At 40.0% G+C, this 13,156-nt stretch overlaps 1 protein-coding gene across 1 annotated transcript; it reads right to left on the bottom strand.

Moving 5' to 3' along the window:
* Positions 1-6,527: 6,527 nt before the first annotated feature.
* Positions 6,528-11,341, bottom strand: LOC132935798 (protein escargot-like). Its single transcript, XM_061002419.1, has 2 exons — positions 10,815-11,341; positions 6,528-9,269 (listed from the first exon to the last, which is right to left on the bottom strand). The coding sequence occupies exons 1-2, from the start codon at positions 10,954-10,956 to the stop codon at positions 7,774-7,776; spliced, it is 1,638 nt and encodes a 545-aa protein (XP_060858402.1). The 5' UTR covers positions 10,957-11,341; the 3' UTR covers positions 6,528-7,773.
* Between the last annotated feature and the right edge of the window lie 1,815 nt (positions 11,342-13,156).

The raw sequence follows: 13,156 nt of genomic DNA, 5'->3' as shown, positions 1-13,156 counted from the left end.
TATATGAATACATTAAGATAGGTAACTTTTTTATAACTGCACTACCGGATACAAACTTATCGTTTTTCATTGTAAGTATATAAATTAAATTAATACACGAATACTGAAAATGGTGTCTGTTGAAACAGCACGACGAACAGCGCGACCGATAATCGACTAATCATACGCTACCGTGTTTAATGGTCTTCTTTTCTATTCCATTCACCTGTTAAAACGTTACTGGATTTGCGATCTATTAACATATGTAACTACCTGCATCACAGCTGAAATATTTACAAATTGTTCGAAAAATAAATATGCTTACCAATAAGACCTGGCTTCAGGTTTTAGTAACAAGAATCATAAAACTGAAGTCTTAAGAAGACGTCACTGCACCCGCATGTGTTTTCTCCGTCTTAAAAATGTACAACATAGCAAAAACTGTCTTGTGCGGGACAACTTTTCTCGCACCATATTTGCTGTAGAACTACCAAATTTTCACAACACGTAAAGAAGAACTTTATCTGTGCAACAGCGTGATTTTTCTTAATAGCACTATTTAATCATTTTTTATAAGTAAATCAAAAATCAAAAAAAATTAAATATTTAGAAGCAAATAATAACTTTTATTGTATTTACGTTACCTAAAATTAGGCACGCTGTTGCATAGATAATTTTCTACCCTATATGATCAGCAATTTTGGAGCCACTACTACAAACACCGAAAGATAAAAGTTGTCCCGCACAAAACAGTTTTTGCCATGTTATACATTTGTAAGACGGAGACAACACAGGCGGGTGTGACGTCCTCTTAATATAGTTTAACTAGTTAAAGAACCTACGTCAGAATGTTTTTTTTTATATATACATAATACGAAGACAACAACTTACAAATTGATTACAAAATATTGTTATTTTCATTCTTATATTATACATCTGTGTAATGTTTTAATAATACTCGTATTTAAAAGACAGGTAGGAACTAAATAAATGACTTGGAATTGTTTCGATATTAAAATATCATCGATGTGTATTGTATAGGGCTATAAAGTATATTATTTTATTTATCGTAGTAATGCGCTGTATTTTTACTTATTTATTTATTTTAGCGTAATTCAATTATAATACGACAATAATAACAATAAGAGCTGATACGTATATACCAACTGAGCTAAGCTCGTATCTGGTATACGGAAAATATACCTATTACACCTCTATATACTTAGCAATAGCTAAAATATATTCAAGATAAATTACTAATTATTACAAAAGAAAAATGTATATAACGGTCAAAATATTTTTTCTCGAATAGAATATGTAGTATGGTCATTAAACCTTTAAATAATAGAGGGTGCAGACTATAACAGCTGCGATGAAAAACCACTGGACCGCGGTTACACGTACAGGTAACTCTGCCGTTTGTGTATTTAGTCATTATTGTCTTGTATACAATTTACTGGGGGACGGAGTGGCCGAGCGAACTAAGGCGTCGAGTTCGATACCTCGGCCGCGGGTGGCATTTTTCTTCGGGCAAGTCACGGTGTCCGGAGAACAAGTGCCGCCATCCCCCACCCGGCCATGGCAGATACCTACGAGTGCCCAAATTAAAAATTCCGCCAAAAAAAACACACACGTGTAAACTAACCTACAGTACCACAGGCTAATGACCTAGTAGTCGAAGCCTTAACCCTAATAAAAAAAAAAAAAAATTACTATACCTATACAAGACAAAGGTAACATGTGTTGTATAATGTTTGATAATCGATTTGACAGTCAAAACGGTTTGCAAATTATTTATTCACTATAATATTATATAGTTACGAGTATATTTATTTTTATTAAGAATCTATAGGTAGCCCTGGTGACATTATATTATTTTTCATTCAAATTGATAACATTCACACTTCGCATTCAAAACAGTTTAACGTCTTATTATTATCAACTACACGTGCTTTAAAACGACAGACGAGAGTTTTAATAGAGTACCCGAATTCCTATTGAGTGAGAATTTATTGAAATACCGATACCGAAAATCTGACCTCTGGACTGGCTATTCTTGTGTGAGATAATGATAGTATTACTATATCGTACGGTACTACGAAATAGTACACCCATGACCCATTCATGTTTACCGCCCAGTCGTGTTTGTAAATACCCTCACCATAGTTGTTTGGATTTTTTAGTCAATGAGTAAACCGTAATCTCTTCGATAAGATGAACCGTATTGACCGTTTTATCCACTAAGTAGTTACACGCAGTGTCCTGTGCACGACATATGATGCGCGCCGGCGTCGCTTGAAGTTTTATTATTTATACAGTTGTATTTATACGTGACGAATACATCAGAGCCCGGAAATTCATGCATTAAAATTGTCTATACAGACACTGACGAGCGCTCGCATATCCTGAAAAATTAAATGTTTCTAAAAATTCGTTTGGAAATGTGTGAATATTTTATGATATTATTTTATTTATTTATTGCTGCAGTGGTATACGCTGTTCGAAAAATATCGTCTTATTTTAGGCGGGTTATAATTTATACGAACTGATAAATACAATATCGTGTTTTCTATAGCTGTTTTCGTCAAAATTTGCTTTATTATAATAATAAAATACATATAATATGAACTTGAAAAATAATTATAAGTCGCATTGAATAATAGTAAGTTATACCTAACAATAATGAAGTAGGTATATGAATATATAAAAAAAATTAAATACATTTATTGCGTTCATCATAATATTATACCTATGCACAGTAATATTACTTGTAATAGTACCTACACCTACGTTTTTGAAATAGATCCTGGTCATTATTTATTTATGCATATGACGTTTTCGGCTTATCAGTAACACAAGTAAAAATAGTAACTATAAAATAGAATAGTGAATAGCGAGTAGTAAATTAATAAAAAAAAACATGTAACATCGAAACAATAGACGTAATAATTTAAAAATAAATCAGTAAAAGTAGTGTTAATAATAATAAGAGCGGTAATTATGGTAAGAGGGTATATCAAGTAAAGAAATATCACAGACGTATATGGTGAGTTTGTCGCACCATTTAACAGGGCTGCTCTCGTGTCAATTTGACTAACCCTCCTTCAAACTTCATGTTAGGGCATGGACTGGACCATGTGGTTGATAAATTGTATTTCGCCGCATTCGCATAGTGGAGAGCCGACCATTTCCCATTTATGGAGTAAGTCATTACTTCTTCCCTGCTCCGTCCTGATGCGGTCGAGAGCTGTCCACCTGGCACGAGTAAAATCCCATCCAGGTATTTTTATGGTTGGGTTATAGTTACAAGGGTTTCGTTACAGATTTCTGCTAGTTCCCGTCGTTTTTTCCATAGCCGTTCAATGGACACTGCGGGTGCATCTGTATGCCAGATATGATGCCTCGACCTTGGCTTTATCAGGGGGAGGGGGGGGGGGGGTGCTCCCGGATATCCTTTTGTAGGGGCAAGTTTTGAAAAATGTTTAGTCTCAAAATGGTCTTTGTGGTGTGAGATATAGCCTCCGAATTTCAGGAGGGGCTATGTTTGATAGGACCGGTCACCATTCCTGATTATGTTATATACATGTGTTAGAATTTATTTAAAAAAAAAAAAACTATGCGCTAGGATAACAATACTTTTGTTAGACTGCAGCTGCTTACTTGCTTGCTTATTCATCAAACCAACGAACTATGTATTATTACAATATACAATTTTAATTTTAATTGTAATAATATTATAAACTCTAACGATATAGTTAAAGTAAATTATTTATACATGTTGCTAAGTATACACTTAATATTATTAACATGTTTACTCTAATGTTTACATCTTTACATTTTTGTTATACTATACCTACAATGTGTCATTATCCTTTTATAGTCGATTTCTTTTAAGAATTTTATTATTTGTTATTACTTTATCCTGTACTTTGTCCTGTACTCACATTTTATATAAACGTCGTAGATACCCGCGGTGTCTTTTAGTGGTATCGCTACATATTTATTATAAATAAGAACCGTGGGAGATATTATGTTTAATAGCGTATATATATTATACATACACAGCTATAACTGATCCGCAGGAAATGCATTTAGGTAATTTAGCCATTTAGGACGTTTTCCTTTTGTCCATATTATAAAGTATAGTAGTTATGGGTTAATTCTATGAGTATACCCCAATTCTTAGTCAATTGATCACGCCTCGGTTTGTCCACCGAGGGTTTCTAAAAGTGCCATTTATCAATAGTGTTTTTCTTCTCTCTCGATCTCCTCGGTTCCACTTGTTAAATTGTTTTGTAACAATATATTTTAGACATTTTTGTTTCGTTTATCGTTAGCGTTATTATTTCGGGGTAAATTGTAATAGGGACTATTGAGAACTTATATACGCGGGCACAAGTTCACAATGTACATGATATTATATTATATACATTAATACAATTCGTGGTTCACAAAGGGGTCAAAATATAATACGTATATAATATGGGTGCAACACGTTTGGCGCATTTACCAAAAATAGGACACAAAAATGTTTGGGTGTAACATTTCTCTTTTAAATAACACGCTTGAACACAAATAATTCATTCAAAATTATTCAAAATTATTTACTGTTTAACAAAAAAACGCCCCAATTTTATTTCGCTATGTACCTATGTATTTTTTTAAGCTTCTGATTTTTCTGGATACTTATTTCAATGCGATTGATTACTTTTTTGCCGCAAACGTAGTGTTAATTTTTACACAAATTGTATCTTTTTCCAGTTTCTTTTCTTAATTTATTTGTTATATCGTGTATACGAAAACGCGTACCATCCACTGCAAATATACATGATTTGATTTGTGAGCAATATCGAATTAAAAATACAAGTAAAAATTGGAATGCTGTCTGCAGTAGTTGTGCTCTACTCGCATCACGCTTCGCGCCCTGCAAACGTGCCATCAATAATTTTCAAGTAAATTTCTCATGCTGCGCTCAAACGCGCATGTTATGCCCCATAACATGATATAATTTTGTATTATAACTACAGGTAGTAAACGGTCGAGTCAATCGAATAATTTCACACGCGTATAACGCGCAGGTATATAATGTGATATCTATATTATTATTATATATATTATTGTACTCGGGCAGCCGCGGTGCAGGTTGTTTTTTTCGGGACGAAATTCTGAATGGCGAACGACTAGGTTCATTGAAACATCATATTATTATTATTATTATTATTATTATATTGTATAATATGTGTCAATTCGCGGTCTGCAGAAATGCGCCGCCCCCGCGCTGCAGGTAGACAGGTTGTATTCCTCGGTCGGGTAATGCGCTGGGAAACGTACACCCGATCGGTTCTGATGAGAACCCGCGGCGCACCACTCGTATTTTCGTGAGTGCGTGTAGGTACACACCTTACCTATATATAATACACATGCATATATATATATATATATCATGTTATGTACCCACTGCACTACGGACTACCTACTTTTTTTCTTCGTCTTTTCCTCTTTCCCCTTCCTTTTCTTCCTGCGTCGACGTCGCCGCCGCCGCCGCCGCCGCCGGTGTTTGCATTCATCGCCGCGGTATACATACCTATATTATATGTGTATATGGTTCGATCCTTCAAAATCGCTACTGACCCGACACAAACAAGAAATCCGGGCCATTGTCGACGACGGCGAACCGATGGGATTTCGAATGTTTGCGTCCCGATACATAATATTATTATATTATCCCGGTCGCCGCCTGCACATCCGTTCGTGGGTTTCTCACGCGTGTTTTTGACACGCACCGCCCCGCGATCAGCAGGTAGTCGCGACGACGACGACGACGATCGTGGAAAAGCAGAAGACGGAAAAGAAAAAAAAAATTATAATAATGACGATAAACCTGTTCGCCCTATATATTCAGAACCCTGCCCGGGCACTAGCTGTCGCAGGTACTTATAATAATAATACGATCATAATATAATAGTAAGGCTGGGCAAGTTAATTTTTTAACTCAGTCAAGTTAATATGCACCAATAACAAAAAGTTAATTTAACCACAGGTCTAGTTAAAAGGTAATACACGCTTTTTGTCGACTTTTTATTAAGTTAAAAAAAAAGTTAATTTGTTTATACGACGTTAGCGTGCTTAATTTTTTTCCAACCCAAAACTAAATTTTAGGCTGTAGTGTTTATACACAGTATTTCCATATAAGTTAGCTTCGAATGATATAAATTTTTAACTTTAAACAATTTACGGTTAATATTTTTTGACATGAAAACAAAATAGACTGAAATAGTGAAATATAATTAAATTAAAAACAAAATAAAATAAATTAACTTAACTTACTTCTTAAAATGAAAAATTAATTTATTGATTTCACGTTAATTAAAAAAGAAATGTAGTAAGTTAACGGTTAAGTTATGAAAATCCAAAAGTAACTAGTTACGTAAAAATAAACTTTTAACTTTTTAACTCGTTAATGTTCGTCTATTCGTAAATCACCGAGCTACTACGACGAGGGTTCGGAAATCTCGGAACTTTGCTGTAAATAATCCAATAACGCAGTATATGTTTATGTATCACATTTTTTGTTTTATTAAATGAAAATATATAGACACTGTCGATCGACGAAATAATATATAATAATGTTGGTTAAATAATAATACAGAAAAATATGATGTATATTGAGAAAAAAAATAATAATTATAAATATGACAATAATAATTGATATACAAATGAGACATAATATTATTATCGTACATGACATTATATAGATATATATATATATTGTATACACAACGACGGGAACGACTAGTTAAACATTATATATCTGTATATGGCGACTTAATTATAATATGGTACATCAGAGCAGTCCACATATATACATAATGTATATTACAGTGATAAGTATAATATATGAGAACAAAATAATATATAGGCACAAGTAATAATAAAGTTCCGCCGTATGTGTATGTAACAATAACATATAAGAGCGATTTATCGTCATAGTTAGCGTTCGTGCACCCAAAGCGAAATAATATGTTGTACATAATATAATATAGTTATAGGCACCACCGGGTACGGCGAAGGGAGGGACGTGGGATTTTCACGATATGATATCACAACAGCACAATAATATTATAATCATTATTGTATCGTTTTAATATTAATACGTCACCGCGTCGTAATAATAATATAGCAGTGCAATATCACCGCAGCTGCAGCGTGACATTGTGCACTGCATTCGTCTGCACACGTACCCGTTAAACAAAATAATAATGGAAATAATAATAATAATAATAATAATAATAGTATATAATAAGTTATTGGAGAAAAAATGAACTTAAAGTCTAACACAGTGCAGTTATGATTATCCATGATAGTAAAGTGACTAGCGTACGTCTAATAGTAAATAAAACATTTTATATAATAATATGCCGGGGCAACGGTTTTTTAAGTAGGATTTTACTTCTAAAAATCTTTTTCGGTCTTCGATACAATTACAACACAACTGCAGGTGTGGGCGTACTCGCGACCAGCTCGTTTGCGCGAAATAAAAATTTTAAATCGTTGTCTCCGTATTTTGGACTCAATAATATAATACGATGCGCCCGCGTCGACAAAAAAAAAAAAAAATAATAATAATTGGTAATAATAATAATAATAATCAAAAATAATAATAATAACCATAAACGAATATGATAATAATATATAAATATAAGATATGTTTAATAATAATTTAACATATAATTGTACGCAATAATGAGGCGCGCGCGCGGGGAGGGTGGCGGGGGGCAAGGGTAGCGCGGCAGTCTAGACCGTCTGTTGCTGTTGCTGCTGCTGCTGCTGGTGTTGGGGCAACATGCGGGGACATCCGGTGTCGCAGTGCTTGGTGAGCAGCGACATGCGGCTGAACGTCTTGCTGCACGTCGGGCACGAGTACTTCTTCACGTCCGAGTGGGTCTGCAGGTGGGCGCGCAAGTTGGACCGGTCGGCGAACGCCCGGTTGCAGTGCTGGCACGAGAACGGCTTCTCGCCGGTGTGCGTGCGGATGTGGCCCTGCAGCAGCCACGGCCGGCTGAACGCCTTGCCGCACAGCTTGCAGATGCAAGGCAGCGTGTGCGTGCGGATGTGCATCTTGAGCGCGCCGAGCGTGTTGTACGCCTTGTCGCAGTACTTGCACCGGAACGTCTTGGCCGCGGCGCACTGCGCCTCGTCGTCCGCGCAGTGGTACTGCTGGTGCTTGGTCAGCCCGGACACGGTCGAGTACGTCTTCGCGCACGCGGCGCACTTGTACCGGGCCGCGGCGGCCGCGACGCCGGACGACTTGCGCTTGACGGCCGTCACGTCTCCTCCGCCGGCGGACGACGACGCGGTGGTCGCGTCGCTCTCGCCCGAGTACTGCAGTTGGTACTGCTGCTGTGGCGCCGGTACGGTGTGCTGGTGATGGTGCGACGGCTGCGGCGGCCCGTAGCCCGGCGATACGGCCGACGCTGATGACGACGCCGACGACGGCGTAGGCAGTGGCGGCGACGCGTCCATGGCTTCCGCCGACGACGGCGACCAGCCGCTGACCGCGGTACGTCCGTACCAGCTCAGCGGCAACGCCGCCGGCGGGCTGCGCATCGGCGTCACCGCGCCGCCGGGCGACGTGAGCTGCATGAGCGGCTTGAAGGCGGAACCGGTGCGGCCCGCCGTGCCGGGCGGCGACAGGGAAGCGTCTCTGGCCACGGCCATCATGGCCGGCGGGTACGCGGCCGCTGCGGCCACGGGGTACGCTCTGTCGGCCACCAACATCGCGCTGCCGCTGCCGCCGTGCTGGTACATGTAACCGGACAGGTAACCGGTACTCGGGTACTGGGCGGGCACGGGCCTCGGCGTTATGGCCGGCGCGTAGTGCCGGTGATGGTGGTGATGGTACGCCGCGACCGCGGCCTGCGCGGCGGCCGGGTGGTGGTCGCCCGCGATGTTCAGGCACAGCGGTTCCAGCGGCCCGGCCTTGACGGCCGTCGGCTGGAACGGTTGTTGTTGCTGTTGCAGTTGGCGGTGCTGTTGATCTTGCTGCCGCATTTGCTGTTGGTGTTGGTGCTGCTGTAGCTGCTCCTGTTGTTGTTGTTGTTGTGGGATTGGGATGTAGTACGGAGACGACGACGGCTGCATAGGCGCCGCGTCGTTTTCGTGCTGTTCGTACGGCGGAGGCAATTCTTTTTTCACCACCACTGACGCAATCGGTTCCGATTTGATTTTCACGCTCAGGTCTTGCGGTTTAGTGCTCAGGTTTTCCGGTTCCAAACATTCGTCCGCGTTGTCTGCGCAAAAAACAAAAACGATTTTCGATTAATATTTATTGTTGTTTGAAACGATATATTTTTTTAAAAACTAATTTTACCATCGTCCCAATTTTGGGTTTTTATTTAATCGTATAATGGCGAGAGGGGACGCATTACGGCGACATACATCAAATAAATAGCGAAAAAAAATAATATCAACACAATACGAATTATTTATTACGTCTTCGAACGCATAAAGTAATATTACGTGTGGAAAAATGAATAATTTTTGATATTTTCTCGTACACGGAAATAGTCGTACAGATTTCACTGGTTCACAATTTATCGAACGAGGTGGGTTGCTTGGGATGTTCCGGGGTGGTCGTCACTATAATCAAATTATATTATATGCTCAGTATAGGAGGTACCCTGTTTGTCTTACATTTTAACAAAATTTTTTAGACTTCTCGTTTGAATCACCGAGAACGAAATGGACGTAAGCCTAAGACGCGCGTGTAACCTACATAATACATTATGTTATTATTCGGAGAAGTCGATTTACCACGCTCAGGTAATAATATTATCGTTTAAGACTATAATATGTTACGTCGAATTGGCGCCGGCAAAAGAACACGCCCAATCCCACGGTCCGATCGAAAACATTATTATACTACTGTCATGTCGTATATACAATATATTGATATCGAAATCGATCGGTTTTTCTGCCTCGCGTAGGTATACGATATTACGATGGGCAATAACGCGTTTCCCCGCGAGTGTGGTTTCAGGGGGGTCGTTTATTTATTTATTTTTTTTTTTTTTTCGGCGACGATAATGTGCGACGCGCAATAATATTTTGTCCGTCGGATACTATAATAGTGCTAAGGAAAAAATCAGTGTCGTACTATTATAGCTGTGACGTCGTATATCGGGTGCAGTATAATATAAACGGTCGTCGTTATACACCGCCGTTTATGATATTATCATGCCCATAACGGTTTATTTGATATTTATTATTATTGTTGTTTGGCGAGGGGTGAAGTGCGTCGTCGTATATTGCGAAAACGTCGCGCACCGAATCAAAAAAAAAAAAAAAAAAGGGGTGACCCTCGGAGGGCATTTCCCACGGTCGGTGGCGCACCGGTTCCCATCGCACGTCGTCATTACGCATCACGATCGTACATTATTAATTCAATATATTATTATATTACTGATGTGACGAGAGCAAGTGAATATTTTCGAATAATGTAAGAGGGTCGGCCGGGGGCACTCCGGAGGGCACCTACCTTCAATGTGGGATGTATAAACCGCGCCGCGGGGTAATCGAATATTCTAAAATCGAGGGCGAAAAAAACACCCTCGTCGTCTTGACACGATGAGATGTGGCGAAAAACGGCATATCAAGGCGCACTTTCTCGTGCGCTTGAAATGAATAAGTCTTAAAAATAATATATTGCGTATAATGTGTACTTTTGCGGAAACGCCGATAACCTCTTAGCGAATGACAATGTATAGAAAAAATAATATTATGTTCCGAACGGTTCTGACTGGAGTAGTCTTATAATGATATTATTTCATATTTACCGAAATCCATCTCGTCTTTGATGTACTCGCATTTGACAAAGTGCACGGGACGTTTCTTGAGCGGACAGTGCGAGTAATCCATCTTCTTCGAAGTCAACTTGTGATGCATCATTGTTGCCGGTTGATCTTCGAAAATACGCATTTTACGTATGCACGCGAACCGCTGCGGCTGCTGCGGGTTCGGGTGTGATACGGCGGCGGATCGAAAATTTTTAAAAAACGGACAGTAGGTATTCCAAAAAAAAAATAAAAACTAATCCGGTATATTATATTTTAATATCGTCGTGATAAAAAAAAAAAATAAATATTCAGTCGGCCGAGAACTCGAAATCTCCTTCTGTCGGCGGACGACGACGGGACACGTGCGACGGCTACGGCGACGACGACTGGAATGCGTGCAGCAGTGGTGTTGGTGTACGTGGTGCACCGGCGTCGAACTCACTGAGATGCGGTGCAGCGGCGGGCGCGTTCTCCGGTGTGGGTCGCCGAAGAGAATGCGGCGAGTTGTCGTCGCCTCCGGGAGAGAAGAGGTGGTTCTGTATGGTTCCACGTTCTCGGCGGCGGCGTTCCCCCCACCAAACGATCACGGCGGCGGCGGCTACGGCGGCTGCGGCGGCTGCGGAGGGCGCGCGCCCGGCATATCACACGGCGCCGCGGACAGGTGTTCGGCCCCCGTCGCCGCCGCCGCCGTACGACACGGCGCGCATAGGTATCGCCCGCGACCGCACGTGCTGGCCGCCGCGACCAATCCGGCCGGCGTGCATGGCGCGGACCAATGGGCGCGGTGCGGGGTTCACCCTCCCGGTTCGGTGGCTGTCCCCCTTCCGATCCGGTTCCGGTGCGCGCGCGCGCGCGGAGGATCGGCGCGCCGAAACCGGTGCGACTGTAATACCGTCGTATTATAATATAGGTAGGCAGGCAGGACAGGTAACTATAATACACTATTATATAGCATGGTAATGCGCGCGGCGCATCGCTGCTATTATCATTGTTATCTGTCGTTTTTCCCGCGACCTGTGCGACAGATTTTTCACTGTTCGCTTTCGCCTTTATATCCGACTCGACAGCTGCTGCACACAAATATTAATAAACCGTCGTCGTCGTCGCCCCCTAAATACGCCGCACGGAACGAAACAAACGGTTACGGTTATATACCGCGGTTTATAAATACATACGCTGCGCAGTTACCACGCATACGTATACTGCGACCATAAACCACGGGTAGACCAACTCAGCACCGGTGTTTTTAGGCGTAGTTATGATGGTGTACTTGGTCTACTGCGGTTGGAAAACGTCGTCGTAGACGCAGTGCTCTTTGGAATAGTTACATTTATTGGTCAATTGCATTGGGCACACATCGCGACGATTACCTTTCAAAAAATTGTAATTAAATTGTTCTCAAGTAGCTATTTTTTATTTTATTCGGCCGAGTTTACGTATTGTACCTACCACTCGTTCGACACTTGGTGATTTTTATATTTTCAAAAATAGGTTTCGGCACTGGAGCTCATCTAGTAATTGCGTTGTCCATTGCGACCATAAACCACGATTACACCAACTCAGCAGCGGTGTTTTTAGGCGTAGTTATAATGGTGTACTTGGTCTACTGCGGTTGGAAAACGTCGTCGTAGACGCAGTGCTCTTTGGAATAGTTATATTTATTGGTCAATTGCATTGGGCACACATCGCGACGATTACCTTTCAAAAAATTGTAATTAAATTGTTATCGAGTCGCTATTTTTTTATTTTATTCGGCCGAGTTATACGTATTGTACCTTCCACTCGTTCGACACTTGGTGATTTTTATATTTTCAAAAATATCTGCGCTGGAGCTTATCCAGTAATTGCGTTTTCAATATACATTAAAGCATTGTGATGACACAATCTACAATAATATGAAATTATAGATGAAATTATATTTGTTTAAGAATCAAAAACGATGATATTATAATGTAGTTCAACACGTTTTATTCTATATTTTCTTAATTTTTTTTTAAACGCAACGATGAATTTTTCCAAACTAGGTATACTATTTCCATATTATATAAAAAACTTACTTATATCAAGAGCGAAACTTTTTTTGACGTATAGCTATTGCTAATATCATTATGTTGTTGTCAGAAAACCATAATGGGCCGTACTTCGGTGCCCATACACAGAATATTATCAATTGATTCTCAAAATGTATAGTTATTACAAAAAACAAAGTAACGAATAGGTGTCTAATTTTGTAATTTTACAGTGAAAAATTAACTTGAATTGCGTACCTATAAATTGCAGACGATAAAATAAACCCATAGTCGAATAATTACCATCAAAATTTATTTAAGAATAATTCCGTT

This window comes from Metopolophium dirhodum, chromosome 1 (genome assembly GCF_019925205.1).
Source record: "Metopolophium dirhodum isolate CAU chromosome 1, ASM1992520v1, whole genome shotgun sequence".
Lineage (NCBI taxonomy): Eukaryota > Metazoa > Arthropoda > Insecta > Hemiptera > Aphididae > Metopolophium > Metopolophium dirhodum.
Note: the sequence above shows the minus strand (reverse complement) of the source record. Positions and strands in the feature narration are given on the sequence as shown.